The sequence below is a fragment of the Diadema antillarum genome, unplaced genomic scaffold (assembly GCF_040938485.1).
Source record: "Diadema antillarum isolate AM-2024a unplaced genomic scaffold, OU_Dant_1.0 seq00001176_RagTag, whole genome shotgun sequence".
Classification (NCBI taxonomy): Eukaryota; Metazoa; Echinodermata; class Echinoidea; order Diadematoida; family Diadematidae; genus Diadema; species Diadema antillarum.
In genome coordinates, this window is record NW_027271979.1 from 390389 (window position 1) to 407311 (window position 16923).

The window sequence follows — 16923 nt, forward strand, 5'->3', positions numbered from 1 at the left end:
CCCACTAAAAGGAAATAGACTGAAAAAGATGGATAATCGCCATGGTAACTGCACAAACCCTTCTGATGATGTGTTTGGAGTAAAGGTGACCCTTTGACTGCACACTCACACAAAAAACTGTGTGTTATTTTCAATTGTGTTCACGAACTCCACGTATGGTTGCAATGCGGATATTAAGCGGATAATAGCAGCTTAGAAAGCGTGCACATTCCTCAGGTCCTGCTCTACTTTTATTCCGTAATTATGGGAATATTATCCCCATTTATTGAGTTTATGGAAGGGGTATAAAAATTGAGTTACATGATGTGACTTTGGAGTACTTTGCATGGTGCACACGGAGAAAATCCACAGCACACCCTTCAAGTCTTATTTGAAGCAAACTGTCCCTGTGTTAGACTGCCTAACTTTTGTTTGTCATGAAATTTCTACCATGAGCTTGATCGACTGGTACATTGTAGCTCTTGAATGTTGTTAAAGCCATTGCTTAAACTGTTCTGAAATGTTTCCAAATCATATGTTTTTAACTAATGAATAGATCATAAACCGTGCAACGGTTTTTGCAAGCCGTGTGCAATTTTCTATTTTGAGGTAGACCTGGACAGAAATATTGTACTGTCGCTCAGTCTATTAAACTGTTTGCCTCATATTACTATTCACAACACATGAATCACCATTTCTTCACCAAGTGTACTCACCTGCTAACTTCCTACTTTCAAGAATCTGAGGATCCATGTCTTCAATCTGATGAACAACAAACAGAGGAGACTTCATTCATAAAAAAAAATACAGAGCTTAAGCATGCAGTTCATTTTTCAGCTATTAATATTGCAAAGAAAATGGCATAATTGATCAATATGAAGCCACCATACATGTACATTCCAGGTTGTGATGACAATTAAAATTCTTGAAGTCACACTACAAAAACCTGTTGAAGATGAAATGCAATTCAAGAAATGCAAAGGACATGATTATGATGGATCAGCATTACTGACATATGTTCTTTTCTTTTTCACAAAAGATGCTACTGATAGGATTTCAACAGCTGCAACAGAGGACGGTTTTTACAGCTTCAGAAGTTTTGTTCTCTTTGTGTTGTATTGAAATCTTACCGATTCAGACTCGTCTTTTCGGCCCTTTTTCTTCTTTTCTTTCTTGGGCGGTGGAGTTGTCTGTTTTTTTACTTTCCCACTGGCAGCACGGGCAAAAAAGGCACTGTTCATGTCTAGACCTTCTACCTCCTCATTGCTCTCTGATTCTGACATGCTGGAAGATGAAATGGATAGGGGGGGGGGTGGTTGAAAGACGGTGAAACCAGTGAACAGTCCATATTACTATCGGTTCAAGCCGCTCAAGTTTTCCCACACGATGTGTGATACATCTCTGCATGTGTTTGTTTACGACTGCTTATATTTTGTAGTTCATTTTTGGTGTACGTATCACATACACAAACCGAAGTCACATCAAGTTGCAGCCTACTAATATATACAGGGAATGATTTTCCTTCTCGAAATTGAATAGCAATTTTTGTCGATGGACATACATTTTCAACAAAATGGTATACAAGTCTATGTAATGAAACTGCTATGCAAATTACATTTTGTATAGCAGTCATACCAAAATGCATAGCAAATTGCTATGCGATACCAAGAAAATTATTCCCTGATATCTTTATATCGTCGCTGGGGCAACAAGACCTCGTATCTACGAAATGTCAAATGTTCAGGAGAGCCAGAAAAACATGGCGGCCAAAGCACTGTGGCGAATGGGATAGCCTTTCCTTTGATATGCCGTGGTGGCTTCATTTTTGGAGTAAGACACTTAACCTTAACCCGTTATTTGACAATTAATCCAAAAAAGTCATTTTCACCAAATTTGCAGATACAAGGTCTTGTCACCCCAGCGACAATATATATGGATATATATATATATATTTTTTTTTTTTTTGTGACTGCAGTTCTCTGCAGAGACCCTTGCTTCTCATTAAAGGACAAGTTCACCTTCATAAACATAAGGATTGAGAGAATGTAGCAATATTAGTAGAACACATCATTGAAAGTTTGAGGAAAATCAGACAATCCGTTCAAAAGTTATGAATTTTTGAAGTTTCTTTGCAGTACCCGCTGGATGAGAAGACTACTGCAGTGTATGAATAACTTAGATGTCACATGCGTACAACAATATAAGGAAAATATAAAGAGAATTTCACAAAATTCCATCTTTTGAAAAAAGTACACACTCCCCTGACTCGTTACCGATAAATGTTATGGATAATATTATTCCCCCCTGCCTTTAGAAAGAGGCAAGTCAATTGCTCTTTTATTATGCGAAAAAAGTGAAAATATGTTGAATTTTCTTTTATATTTTCTTTATACTGTTGTACGCATATGACTCACAAGCTGTAGTAGTCTCCTCATCCAGCGGTTCCAACACAAAAATTTAAAAAATTCATAACTTTTGCATCGATTGTCCAATTTTCCTCAAACTTTCACTGATGTGTTCTACTAATATTGTTCCATTTTCTCAATCCTTATGTTTATGAAGGTGAACTTGTCCTTTAACACATAGCATGACATTAGCTCACACTTGGATAGGAATCTACTTGGTATGTCTTACTACCTGAAAGAGTTAAGACTGATTACAGACCCGGAGGGTGTTTCATCAACGTTTGTCAGCGCTGACAATTTCAGCAAAATTCTTGGTTTTGATAGGCCGAGATGCTCTGGTCACTGACTGTTACTATGGTGATTCAAGTTGTCAGCGCTGACAAACGTTGATGAAACACCCCCCTGATCACAGATACTCAGACTGTACATTCTGGAGTGTGATGCTCCTTTAAAAGTTACGGAGAATATAACTTCTTCAGTTCAAGACAAATTAAAATCTGTCACAAGGTTTTGAATGGAATCACTGAAAACATATGAAAATAAAATACTACTCATTTCCATTCAATATGACATACTGTTGTCTGTTCTTATATTTTGAATTATTTGTGCAACCTTTGCTGCAAGTTTCATCCAAATCCGTGCACAACTTTTTGAGTTATTTTGCACACGGACAAACAAACAAACTAACTACACTGTAACTAGCAAACTAACTAACAAACAAACAAACCAACAGTAACGAAAACGTAACCTCCTCCCTTGGCGGAGGTAATAAGAGTGTGCAAACATTTTGCCTGTTATAAGTAACATTCTTCTATATCTTTGATTTCAAGGCAGGCAAATCATATGGGTAAAACTGATATGTTATTTGCAGTTTCTTCATGTTTACTAGTCCTCTAGGGTGCATGATGAATTTGCATTCCTAATGTGGCCAGTTACCCTGTAAGTAGTGATACTGCCAAAGAGCTAAACTGCCGTAGTAGCAATGAGTACTTTGAAGTGTTGGCTCAATTATTTTGATTGTTAATGAAATTGAAAAGACAACAGAAATTCACCATAGCTGGATGAGCGTGAAATACCACTTTTGCAGAAAAATGTCTGCTTCTACAGTAATTTATTAACAGCTCTTCTTCTATAATCCTACCTCCACCATTCTTCCTAAAACATCTTGACTGAGGCATGCATGCCTTGTCCATCATGTACTCACGCTTGATTCTGTATACTTGCAGCTTTCTTGTTTTTACTTGACTTCTTGGCATTTTCAGTGGCTTTCCCCCCTCCTGCTCCAATGTTTTCTCCGTTCCCTCCTTGATGGCCGTCATGGATCTCCTTCCGATGACTTGAATTTGTGTCCTCGTGAAGGATCGAATTTGAGTCTGCTATTGTTTGTTTGTCCGTGGATGTGGCATTATTGGTATTATGCCTGGAAGACGTATCATTGTGCGAGTTCAGTTTGGAACTTCCTGTAGGACCGTTCGTCTGAAAAGGGATAGAACAGATTATAAAGCTATTTAGTCACGACGCTGCTTTCAAATACAGCAATCACCACTAGATATCAAGAGCTTGCGATCACTGCCTCATGCACATAAAGATCCTGCTTCATTCATTTATTGTAAAGAGCAAGGTGTTAACCTGGTGAAGTGGCCAACACCTACCTACACAAAAACAGCAAATGCTCCATGCTTCCTTCAAGCATGAGGACTGCACTTTAAAGGAAGAAGAAGAAAAATATAATCAAGTCATAGAGTTTCTGTTTGTTCTTACTTCTATTTTAGCATGGCACAAAATACCTGTCAAGATGTCAGCTCAATATACAATGCATCACTTCTATCAAATGTACACAACTACAGGTTTTTTTTTTAAAGGAACCAAACCAAGTATTGCAGTCAACAATCTGTGCTCTGTTGCACACTCTGAAACACATCACAGCCTATTACTTCCTGTGGCTACCATGGCAACACCAAGCACACTTTGCTGGTGATTGTTTAGGGAGGTTTTGTGCAAGATTCATAGGGAGGTAGTCATAGTGGTGGGTGATCACTGATAGATATACACATGTAGGCAATTTAAAGGACAAGTTCACCCTATATGAGTGGATTAAGTAAATGCAGCAATATTAGTAGAACACATGATCAGTGAAGTTTGAAGAAAATTTGATAATTTGTTCAAAAGTTACTGAACTTTTTAAAATTTCAGTGCTGCCATTGCTGGATTAAGAAGACTACACTTTGTACACTAGTTTGTTACATCACTGCAGGACATCGATACACTGTATTATGAAAATATACAGAGAATTCCACAAATTCCATCTTTGATAAAAGTAGGGCCTGCACATTCCCTGAACTTGTTACTGACATGTTTTAGGGGTAATATTGTTCTCCATGCTTTTTGAAAGAGATAAATCAAGTGCTCTCTCATTTTGCTAGAAGTAGGAAAATATGTTGAATTCTGTTCACATTTTCTTCATGTCATTGTCTTGCATTGATGTCACAAACTGTTGTAGTCTTCTTTTCCAAGCCAAGCGATGGCAGCACTGAAACTTTATTACGATTACTATATGCAACTTTAGTCATCGATATGTCGTAGCCATTTCAGCAAAATAATTTATAGTATGCAGGTACACTGTACCCCACTCAGCCGTCTCAAATTTAAGAGCTAGTTTGACACCTTTCAACTTCTTTGAAAAGGACTCAACTTCATATCCCTGCCCCCCTTCACTTTGCAAACATCAAGAAATTTCTCAAATGATGTTGTGAGATATGAGCAAAAGGCATAAACTAAATTCATTGCACTTCCTTTTCATTCAATGATTCTGAAAGAGTTCCTTATGTCCTCCCCCCCCCCCCCACTAAATTACTGGTTGTTTTTTTTTAATAATAATAAACTAAATAAAGGTTATGCCATTTATGGGAAGACTTCCTCTTGAGACATAACCCCAGCATAAACTTTATTTAGTTTATTATGAGTAAAAAAAAAAAATAGTAGGCCTAATTTATTCATTTTGTGCAAATGTAGGGGGGGGGGGACATAAGGAACTCTTTCCAATGATTCATGTTAACAATAATATTCGAAACTCATAACTGCTTTTTTGATCATTTAGTTGGCATAATATCCCACAAAATATTTGCAAATTTGTTCAAAATATCTTTATTTCATACCATGGAGAGTCCATTTTAAGATATACAAGTGTAAGAAAAAAAATGGTTCTTATTAAGAAGGCAGTGTATACAACCACACGCGTGTGTCTTTACCATCCAGCCACACGAGTGTGGTTGTAGCCATGGCCCCAGTCACTGGATACAGCCACATTCGTGTGCAATGTACAGTGTACATATATATACACACACACAGAAGCTGATCATCGTGTGTGGCATCTCAAGCACATGAACACCACACAAGCTTGTTCGCAAAGCGATGAAAGTAACCTCATTTTCATACGTTCTAATATTGTTTTTTTACAAATACTTTTTTTTCCACTCCATAGTCATCGTGTTGCTTGATGCGATGGGTTTAGAATTAAAAGCAAAGTTACTACTGCCGCTAAATTGGGGGACTTTGGATTGACATCGCTAGACTGCTGGTGCGGTAGGCCTTACCTCGTGACTTCGGGTGCATGGTGCTAGCGATCGCTCAGCGCAGCTGCAGCTGTAGCCAGCGCAGTTGTGCCGCGCCGCCCGCCCCAGCAGGGACCCGCGCGCCGGCTGTCTGTGTATGCTGGGTGCACGATTTGCGAGTACCCGAACAAACGAAGGCGAAGTCTCAATTACGACACAAGGCATGATCAATCGTTAGAATAAAAAGTCCAAAATCAATCGTAACTTCGCTATTGATTTTAAATTCATCTCATCAAATAAAGAAAAATGTTAATCTAGGAGGTACACCGTTTGTACAATGTAGGTTCATCGCTTTGCGGTGCCGGTGGTACATCATATCGCGTCTTGATGTAGCCACCCACACGGCGTGTTCCCCGCTATGCAATATAAATTAAAGCTTCTCCGTATGTGTGGATATGATAATGTACATTACACACGAGTGTGGCTGTATCCAGCGACTAGGGCCATGGGCATGGCTACAACCACACTCGTGTTGCTGGATGGTAAAGACACACGCGTGTGGTTGTATACACTGCCAATTAGTAAATAGACAACCCTACCTAACGCTAGTATTGTACGGTAGATTCTAACCCTATATTTATTATGATTTAAAGCAAGTGGTTCCGCAAGTGGCCCTTGATTTGACATCTTAAGTTGCGGAATCAAAATAGCATGCATGATCCGAACGCTTGCGCTGCGACCATCGTTCGACAGCCTGTGACTAGTGTTTGGCACTGGGTGACCGTGGTTCGACATTCGCGACGTACGGCCCCGTGACCGTGCGCTCACCCTGCCTATAATTGTGAATGTATTACACTATTAGCGCGCATGCCACGAGCGGGTGAAACTGTATACATAGTACATCGCACGGTATCGCACTACAAGAGCACGGTACCACTCCATGTACTCCACACGCTGTGCGAGAGATTCAACGCATACACAACACGTTGACGAACCATGCTGATACCGCAAATTCTTGCACGGGTTGAATGCAAAATATAAATATCGCGTAAACGCTCAATTTATCTCAGAAATGGCTGCCATCATGGCTGTAGGTATACACGCTGTACAGATTCATTGCAAATAAACGGACTAGTAACTTCGAAACTTGGAATGAAATGAGTCTATATGTGTTGCTGTGCAGCTTTACTTACCCATTAACCAGGCATTCCTTACCCGTTGAACTGCTTATGCGAGTTGACCCGGGAGGGTCGCGACAATGATTTCGGGGGTCCAGCGACGTGGCCCACTTATGTGCTCTTCGGAACATGTGTGGAGGTCATTGCATAGTTTGAATTTTGCACTTGATATACGCCAGTTTTTATTCATGAATTTCAGTGAATTTTTATTTGTAAGGGTGGTCTATTCATGGAACCCTGTCGAATCAAGTTCCACTTACTTTACCCTAACCCTAAACCTACGGGTGCACGTGCACTGTCGTGGGGCCTATGGTGGGGACTATATCACGATTATACCAACGCGGTAAACTTCCTTACTCTCTTGCGAAAAGGATATAGGTCTAGTTAGTCTATTTCAGACGAAGATTCCCCAGCCCGGCCCCCACAATATGGGCTGAAGTTTATGTGCAATGAGATCTTGGTGGACTACCTGTGCTGTGTCTGTGATATGGTGATGTCTCTGCACGTCATGCACCGCACCTCGGTCAGAATTCAGATTTAGAATAGGTCACTACATCACTAGCCAGATCAATTGTAATTGCATCATGCAATGGCGCTTTGATTGCCCATAGACTTGGTACAAACGATGCAATTGCAAGCGCTGATTTCGCTATTATTTAGGCCTGCTTGATTGTTTTATCTACAGCTGTATGTGCCAGCACCAGTGCTGTTCTGTAAGTTTACTTCTAAACTAAACAAGAGCAAGACAGACAAGACTCAGACGACTCAAAGAGTCCAGACTCCATGATTTTGTTTGTTCATTTCCATCTGAGAAGATGGCTGGATAGCCCATACAGAGCTACCAAGTCTCACGCATTGTAAGTGAGACTCAAGCATTTAGGGTCTGTCTCACGATCTCGCGCAAGGCACCCGTTTTTCTCATGCATCAGGACCATAGCTGAAAGGATTAAAGTGAGAGTTGCAATTGAAGGCATATTTCCCTTTTGTCTAAAAAAAAAATAGTCACTTAAGAAGTATGCACCACCTTGCACCATTAAGAGCTAAAAATTGAAAAAGCTCCCTACGGTGGAAGGGCGGACACCCCCCTTCCCTCTCTCAGTCGCTTTGCTCCCTCGCTCATGAACATGAGCGCGCGCCGAGATGCTGAGTCATGAAAATCTCACTCATAAATCTTTTTTTAACTTGGCATTTATAAATGCCCATATTCAGCTACGTTAAGCTGGTCTTCCATGGGGTCCAGTTGGATGTGAGGTGGGACCAGTTCACCGGATTAAACACCTGCTCTTTGCGATGAATGAATGAAGCGGGATCTTTTACGTGCATGAGTTATTACTCTCTCATACACAGGACCTCCATTTTATGTTCTATCCAAGGGACAGAGTGTTTTGCCTCTTGCTAGAGGGGACGGTATGCTTACACACAACATTGCTCAGTGCAGACTCCGGTTCGAACCCGGGCTGTGTGATCGTGAGGCAGACGCGCTACCTACTGACTGAGCCAACTCACCTCCCTGATGATACCTGCAGATGATATCTGCAGACGTACTTGAATATCATGAATTATCATGTTGTGTTTTGATTTTATTTAGATTTTTGATTCAGCTGTATGTGGCAATGAAATGCTGTTCTATCTAAAGCAACAGCAACATAGATGAGTATAAAATAATCAGAATATTTCAGCCCAGTCAAAATATAAAAAATGATAATAGTTACCGATACTTATTGATACAGCCAGCTTTTAAAAGTGATGAGTCCTGGATGTTGCTTTGACATTCATTTCACATTTTGAATTTACCTTTCTTGTTGCAGAGCGGAAAAAGCAGATGGAAAAAATGAAGCAGGAAGACAGGAAGCGGAAAACGGACTTCAGGTCAAAGGTCGAGAAAGAAATCAATGAATTCATCAATGACAGCACACGTACAAGGCTCAAGTATCCCCCCATGGACAAAGTCTACAGAAGTATACTGTGAGTTTGTTGTGGTTTTGTCACATTTCAGCACCAATAATGGAAGGATAAACTCTAAATTACTTCTGTGCCTTTGAGTTACATGTAAATTCAGAAAGTGAGTTCACTTGCTACAAATTGTATATGGTGTGAACAAGTGAACAGTCTTGTTCATGTGTAAAATTATATGTTTTGTCTCATGAGTATATGCGAGTGTTGTCCTCCTTATGATGCAAGTACTGTAAAAGCAGATCAACATTTGCCAGGTAACATTTTGTGAATTGCTAACCAATTACTCAGTATTTGATAGCTTTTCTGAAGTTAGATATTATGACAGCATCAGGGAGCACCGGTATTTGTTCCAATGCCTGTTCAACACAGTTGCTTTAAATTTGGGAGTGCAGTTGCAATTAGCACGCGCTAGATCTAAATGTTACAGCAGCAGTACAAGTCAACTTACTGAACACTCATACAGTGTACAGCATTATACTGTCATTGATGCAGTTGCACTGTGTAGACAAAAACTTTCACATGCAGTTTACTTTGGGGAATCCTTGCTCTTTGTGAAATCCTCAAAAATTCCATGCATGCAAAAATTTCTGGGTTTACAGAAGTTACATTTCACTCATTTCATGATATATAGAAGAGGAAAAAATGATTAGAGTAACATACTATTTTGCTGTGTTTATGGAACCACTATTGACTCTATTAGTCTATGTGTAGTTAGAAAAAATATTACTGCAACCTTTGCATCCTCCATTTTGTCTTATCAGACTTTGAGTAACCCGAGTGACAGGGTCTGTTACTTTTCATATCTTTATATTATTGTCAGACATGATGTGGCAGAGGTGGCTGGAATGACTTCATTTTCTTTTGGAGAAACGGATGCAGAGCGCTACATTATCATATTCAAAAAGGTACTGTACAGTATAAACCATGTGATTTCTTGAATATAGTATTTTGCAGAGTGGGATTTGTAAGACAATTTCACAAGTGGTTGAATGTGTGGGCAGGAACCACAGCGATGAAAAGAGGGAGAAGTATCATCACTTTTCAAGAGAAAGATCACTGATTTCCTACCTTGTTGTATGCAACAGAATGCAACACATTCATGTGAAAGGAGACAATATTTTTGCGACCTCTTAAAGGCACATAGTCCCGGTGGGTGCAGGGGCGCTATTGATGATACTGCCAATCACCATTAGCATTGGTATGAAGATTGCCAAAGTTGAGCTGTCATCAAGAGTAAAGGGCGTAGGTGTTGCTAGGTAACATTGCCTTCGTTGTCTTCTCTGCACATCACGCAGTCTGTAGTGATACCAGGGTGCATGCATATGTGCTTCTTAGTATGACATCTTAAAGGAAGTTTGCTAAAGCTGTCATCCCCCTCAGCCGAATCATGAGCCAAACTGTGATTAGGTCAATATCAGTATTATAGAGAATATAGTGATTGAAGCTGGTTGAGTTGTGGTTTCCATACTTGCCTTCTTCTCTTTGATCTGAACTCACACATGGACTCTTTCCTGCTGTCACGTCGTATTCGTTTCACTCCAGGAATTTCCACCAAGTGATGAAGAGCTTGATGCTTACAGGAGGCGAGAAAAGTGGGATCCAGAGGAAGCCAGGGTGTTGGCTAAAAAAGTGGCAAGTACCCCAACTCAAACATACTTCTGTAGTCACTCACTTTACCAGATACTTCTTTACCGTGAATGTAGGATGTAAAATGCAATTTTACTGTGAAGGAAGGATAGCGTATGTCTAATGTGCTATTGTAATATTGCTTTTGAATGTGTTCATTCTTGTATTGTAGTACTCCCTGTGATAAAGTGTTTATATATCTTTTTTTAAAGTAATTTTGTGTTTATATCCTTTTTTTTTTACAGTAATTAAAGTAACAAAAATGTGAAACTAGCAGTTATTTCTAACCATGCAGCTACAGTCAACCTTGCTTAAGTTGAATAATAGCCTAAGTTGAAGGTCTTTTCAGGTCCTCTTCTCTTTATATTCCATTGATTTTAAAGGACAAGTTCACCTTCATATACATGTGGATTGAGTGAATGCAACAATATTAGTAGAACACATCAGTGAAAGTTTGGGGAAAATCCGACAATCCATTCAAAAGTTATGAATTTTTTAAGTATCTGCGCAATCACTGCTAGAGGAGAAGACTACTACAGTGTATGATGTCACATGCGTACAACCTTATAAGGAAAATAAAAAGAGAATTTCACAAAACTTGATTTTTTTTAATAAAGTGCACATTTCTTCGACTTGTTACTGACGTATGTTAGGGGTAATATTATTCCCCCTGACTTCTGAAAGAGAGAAGTCGAGTGTTCTTTTGTTATGTGAGAAAAGTGAGAATATCTTGAATTTTCTTTATACTTTCTTTATATCGTTGTACACATATGACATCACAAGCTATAGTAGTCTTTTCATCCAGCCGTGACTGAGCAGAAACTTCAAAAATTCATAACTTTTTAACGGATTGTCCGATTTTCCTCAAATTCTCATTGATGTGTTCTACTAATATTGCTGCATTCACTCAACCCACATGTTTATGAAGGTGAACTTGTCCTGTAATCCCTCATAAGTCAAATTTTTCCAAGCTAATCTTCAGTCCAAATAGATTCAACATAGGCAAGGCTGACTGTGTATTTTCAGCAAAGCATTTATTTCTAACCAAGCAGCTATAGAGCAGTTACATTGGACTCCCGATATAACAAAGTCCTTGTCACTGGCAGTTTTCTTTCATTATATTGAAATTTCATTATAATCAAACAATAAAAAGACATGGAGCCAATAATGCTGCTGCCTGAATATTTAATTTGTTGTCGCCGGAATTTTGTTATAACATTGTTCATTATAATGGGAGTGCACTGTATCCTAATTAAAATTCTGATATTCCTCCAAGGCACAAGAAGCGGAGGAGGCCAGGCGAATAGAGGAAACCAGAAAGCCCACCAAGGTCGTCCCATCGTCAGACTACATGGACAAATACAAAGGTCTAATAGGGGAGGAGAGTGCCAAGGAGGCAGCCAAGCACCTGACACCAAACAAGCAGTTTGGATTCGGTGAGTTTTTCCCTCCCTTATTAGCTCACCTGAGCCAAAGGCTCAACTGAGCTATTGCGATCGCCCTTCGTCCGGCGTCCGTCGTCTGTTACATTTTCAACTTCTTCTTGAAAACCCCAAGACCGATTTTCATCAAACTTGGCAGGTAATATCCCTAGGGGAATAGGAACTCAATTTGTTAAAATGGGCACCATGCCCCACCCAGGGGGCCCCCAGGGGGGCCCAAACCCCCCAAAATTAAGGAATCTGTAAAAATCTTCTTCTCTAGAACCAAAAGTGATAGAGCTAAGTTAATACTATGAGTTAGTTCATTGATAACTGTAGTTTCAAGTTTGTTCATGGCAGAATCAGGGGTGCCCCCCTTGGGACCCAAGGGAAGGGGTGGGGAAGGGTTCTGATGGGGCCTAAATTGTACATTTTCATCTTCTTCTTGAGAACCCCAAGACCCATTTTCACCAAACTTGGCAGGTAGCATCCCTAGGGGGTTAGGATCTCAACTTGTAAAAATGGGCACCATGCCCCACCCAGGGGGCCCCCAGGGGGGGGGGGGGCCAAACCCCCCAAAATTAAGGAATCTGTAAAAATCTTCTTCCCTAGAACCAGAAGTGATAGAGCTAAGTTAATACTATGAGTTAGTACATTGATGACTGTAGTATCAAGTTTGTTCATGGCAGAATCAGGGGTGCCCCCCTTGGGACCCAGGGGAGGGGGGTGGGGAGGGGTCCTAATGGGGCCTAAATTGTACATTTTTATCTTCTTCTTGAGAACCCCATGACCCATTTTCACCAAACCTGGCAGGTAGCATCCCTAGGGGGTTAGGATCTCAATTTGTTAAAATGGGCACCATGCCCCACCCAGGGGGCCCCCAGGGGGGCCCAAACCCCCCCAAAATGAAGGAATCTTTAAAAATCTTCTCTAGAATCAGACAGAAGTTATAGAGCTAAGATAATACTATGAGTGAGTACATTAATGACTGTAGTTCCAAGTTTGTTTATAGCAGATCCAGGGGTGCCCCTCTTTGGGCGGGGGGGGGGGGGGGGGGGGGGGGGGGGGGGGGGGGTTGGGAAGGTCTAAATAGGGGCCTGAATTGTACATTTTCATCCTCTTCCTGAAAACCTCATGATGGATTTTCGTCAAACTTGGCAGGTAGCATCCGTAGGGGGTCAGGATCTCAATTTATCAAAATGGGCACCATGCCCCATTTAGAGGGTCCCAGAGGGCCCCAATCCCCCCAAATTAAGGAATCTTTAAGAATTTGGGCCCTTATTGTACATTTTCAGTTTGATTGTGAAGTGAGGAAATTCACTACTAATTCTTATGGCTTCAGTTTGGATTTCACCAAAATCGTGCCACACATTCCAAGGAACATGTTATAACGTTATTTAAAGGACAAGTTCACCTTCATAAACATGTGGTTTGAGTGAATGCAACAATATTAGTAGAACACATCAGTGAGAGTTTGAGGAAAATCGGACAATCCGTTCAAAAGTTATGAATTTTTGAAGTTTTTGCCCAGTCACGGCTGGATGAAAAGACTACTCTAGCTTGTGATGTCACATGTGTACGACGATATAAAGAAAGAATAAAGAAAATTCAACATATTTTCATTTTCTCGCATAATAAAAGAATACTCAACTTTTCTCTTTCAGAAGGCATGGGGAATAATGTTACCCTTAACATACGTCAGTAACAAGTCGAAGAAATGTGCACTTTATTCAAAAAGTGAAGTCTTGTGAAATTCTCTTTTTATTTTCCTTATATCGTTGTACGCATGTGACATCATGCACTGTAGTAGTCTTCTCATCCAGCAGTTACTGCGCCGATACTTAAAAAATTCATAACTTTTGAATGGATTGTCCGATTTTCCACAAACATTCACTAAGGTGTTCTACTAATATTGTTGCATTCACTCAAACCACATGTATATGAAGGTGGACTTGTCCTTTAAACACAAAACGTAGCATTAGAATATCACTTGCTTTTTAATGAAAAGGTATTTTCATTCACAGTAATTTCCTTAATTACAGTGTTGTATTGATTTTGTATAGCTATGTATATGTAAATGTTCTACTGTGATTGCACTCTTGTGGGATATGAAAATATATGTGACTAGAAAAGCACTCTGAGAGCGCAGACCTCTGCCAAGCAGCTACTTTCCACCGATGATCTTGCTCTTCCATAGAGATTCATCTCCTCTTCACCACTGGGGAAAAATTCTTTGGACTCTTTACTTCCATAGAGATCAGTGATTTCCACCCATTGGTATGCATGCTGAAAAAATCCCAATATAGAAGCCTTTGTAACATCATAAACCCTCAGCTGGGCGGCGCTCCTTGCCCTAGCAGAAACTAGAGCACGCACTTTACTGCGCGCATGCAAACCTCAAATACGCGCAGCATGAACTCCCAAGTTCATTGACCCTACCTGCCAAAATATCAAAAATCCTTCATAAATTCCCCAAAAGTTCTCGGATCACTATCAAAAGATAATCGTTTGAACTTGTGTCATTCTCAACCTTTCCTGCAAGTTTCATCCCAATCCGTTAACTACTTTTTGAGTTCTTTTGCACACGGACAAACTAACTAATGAACAAGCCAACGGAGGTAATGAACATGAAAAATGAGATTTTAAAAAAATGCTTGCAATTCATGACTGTTTCTTCTTTTTTTATGCAGTCCCAAGTGAAAACAAACGTGACAAGAGGTCAGTGGAAGAAACTCTCGACGCAATTCGTGCCAAGAAACAGAGGAAAGCCACGCCGGGAGAAGTAGCTGGGGAAGCTGAGACATCAAGCACTAGTACTAGTACAGCAGAAGAGACATAGTCTACTGTGTGTAAGGATAACCTTAAAGGAGACCTCCGGATGATTTTCAGATTTTTGCATTTAAACAACGATAAATTACTCATACTACCGGTATGTACAGAGTTTCAGAATTTATAGTGATTAGGTTGAGGAGCAAGAATGTTTTCAAAATTTATAACAAATTGCAATGAACAAGGATGATGACATGGCAGCCTCACCATAAGAATGCTCAAGGAAACAGAACAAAAGAAGAAGGTATGCACACATTCTACACAGGTGAACTTGTCAATCAAGCGGTATTGTAATGGAATTACACTGCTACAATTCTGAAATATGTGAGGCTCCTATGTCATCAGCACTGTTCAGTGTAATTTGTTTAGATTTTTCAGAGTATTGGTTCTCTGCTCAAAGACCACAATAAATTCCACAAATCTATACATTGTGTGGAGCTGTTGATTTATGTACTACATGATGTGAAATTATGAAAATCGTCTGGATTGCCCCTTTAGCTGTCAAAAGCAAATCCTTAGAAGGTCAGGATTTGGGCTTTGACAACACTCACTCATGAAAGATGAAGCTTACTATATCTTGAACAAAGTCCCACATGTTTCATTCTTAACCCCCTTGGTCCTGTGGAAGAAGTTATGTCTGTATCTTATCTGTGATTGAATCATGAACTATTCACCCAAAAAAATAGAGGCAGTTGTGCAATCATGTTGTATGACTTTATGTGGAGTATAGCACCACCAAGAATTAATGAAGCACCTGTGGTATTAGGCAATCCTGTGAAGCAAGAAACGTTCACAGCATGAAATTTTCGTGAATTGCCACTGGCATCCATTGCATTTTAGTGTAGACAAGAACTTGCCCATGTATTTTCATTTTCCAAATCGTGGCTCTCGGGGAAATTAAAAAGCATGCAAAAATTTTCTGGTTTAGTTGTATACTATTGTGTCAGGGTTTTGAATACTGGTTCTTTTTGAAAAGAAGAACACCGGTTTACCCACATACTGAGCTCCAAAATTTGCTCTTCAAAGCATTGGATTTTCACAAATTGATTGTCCATTCCCATGAGTTGAGTGACTAGAGAGTGCAGCTGCAAGACTATGTATTGCCAGCGTAACGAGACACTGCTGAAGGGATTGCGCGTCTCTGAAAGTTAAGAAGTGCCAACTGAGTGATTCTTTTTATGCCTCCGCCACGAAGTGGTGCCGGAGGCATTATGTTTTCGGGTTGTCCGTCCGTCCGTCCTTCCGTCCGTCCGTCCTTCCGTCCGTCCGTCCGTCCGTCCGTCCTTCCGTCCGTCCGTAATGAATTTTGTGGACAAGGTAACTATCAAAACCTGTTGAGGTATCCTAATGAAACTTGGCATGTATGTGTATTAGGGGGTGAAGTTGTGCCTATCAACTTTTGGGTGCACATGCTCAAGGTCAAAGGTCAAAAGGTCAAGGTCAAATACATAAAATTTCACTATTTCCTTCATATCTACTGAATGCCTGAAGATATTTTCTTGAAACTTAGTGTATACATGTATTACCCAATTAAGATTCTCTGGTGAAAGTTTGGGTCATGAGGTCAAAGGTCAAAAGGTCAGGGTCAAATACATCAAATTTCACTATTTCCACCATATCTATTGAATGCCTAAAGATATTTTCTTGAAACTTAGTGTATACATGTATTACCCAATTGATATTCTCTGGTAAAGTTTGGGTCATGAGGTCAAAGGTCAAAAGGTAAGGGTCAAATACATAAAATTTCACTATTTCCACCATATCTATTGAACGTCTGAAGATATTTTCTTGAAACTTAGTGTATACATGTATTACCCAATTAAGATTCTCTGGTGAAAGTTTGGGTCATGAGGTCAAAGGTCAAAGGTCAAAAGGTCAAGTAAAAATATTAAAACTTCTTTTTTTTTCTCCGTACCTTGGAAAATTGTTCAAGGTATCTTCATGGAACATAGTATATACATGTACTGACTGGAAGTGA

General features: G+C 39.9%; 2 protein-coding genes across 2 annotated transcripts; one reads left to right on the forward strand and one right to left on the reverse strand.

Annotated features, from left to right (window-relative positions):
• Positions 1-678: 678 nt before the first annotated feature.
• LOC139744446 (uncharacterized) lies at positions 679-6160 on the reverse strand. The gene is made up of 4 exons (XM_071654883.1): positions 5978-6160; positions 3589-3860; positions 1110-1263; positions 679-741 (listed from the first exon to the last, which is right to left on the reverse strand). The coding sequence occupies exons 1-4, from the start codon at positions 6158-6160 to the stop codon at positions 679-681; spliced, it is 672 nt and encodes a 223-aa protein (XP_071510984.1).
• Positions 6161-7007: 847 nt separating this feature from the next.
• LOC139744447 (sperm-associated antigen 7-like) lies at positions 7008-14987 on the forward strand. The gene is made up of 6 exons (XM_071654884.1): positions 7008-7029; positions 8922-9078; positions 9890-9974; positions 10612-10701; positions 11972-12131; positions 14807-14987. Exons 1-6 carry the CDS (start codon positions 7008-7010, stop codon positions 14953-14955), a joined length of 663 nt encoding a protein of 220 aa, XP_071510985.1. The 3' UTR covers positions 14956-14987.
• The last annotated feature ends 1936 nt before the right edge of the window (positions 14988-16923 follow it).

Coding starts and splice junctions, on each gene's coding strand:
- LOC139744446 (XM_071654883.1), bottom strand. CDS start 6,160: ATGCCTTGTGTCGTAATTGAGACTTCGCCTTCGTTTGTTCGGGTACTC. Junction 3,861..5,977: donor CATGCACCCGAAGTCACGAG/GTAAGGCCTACC, acceptor ATCCCTTTTCAG/ACGAACGGTCCTACAGGAAG. Junction 1,264..3,588: donor GCAAGTATACAGAATCAAGC/GTGAGTACATGA, acceptor TTCATCTTCCAG/CATGTCAGAATCAGAGAGCA.
- LOC139744447 (XM_071654884.1), top strand. CDS start 7,008: ATGGCTGCCATCATGGCTGTAG. Junction 9,079..9,889: donor AAAGTCTACAGAAGTATACT/GTGAGTTTGTTG, acceptor TATTATTGTCAG/ACATGATGTGGCAGAGGTGG. Junction 12,132..14,806: donor AAACAAGCAGTTTGGATTCG/GTGAGTTTTTCC, acceptor TTTTTTATGCAG/TCCCAAGTGAAAACAAACGT.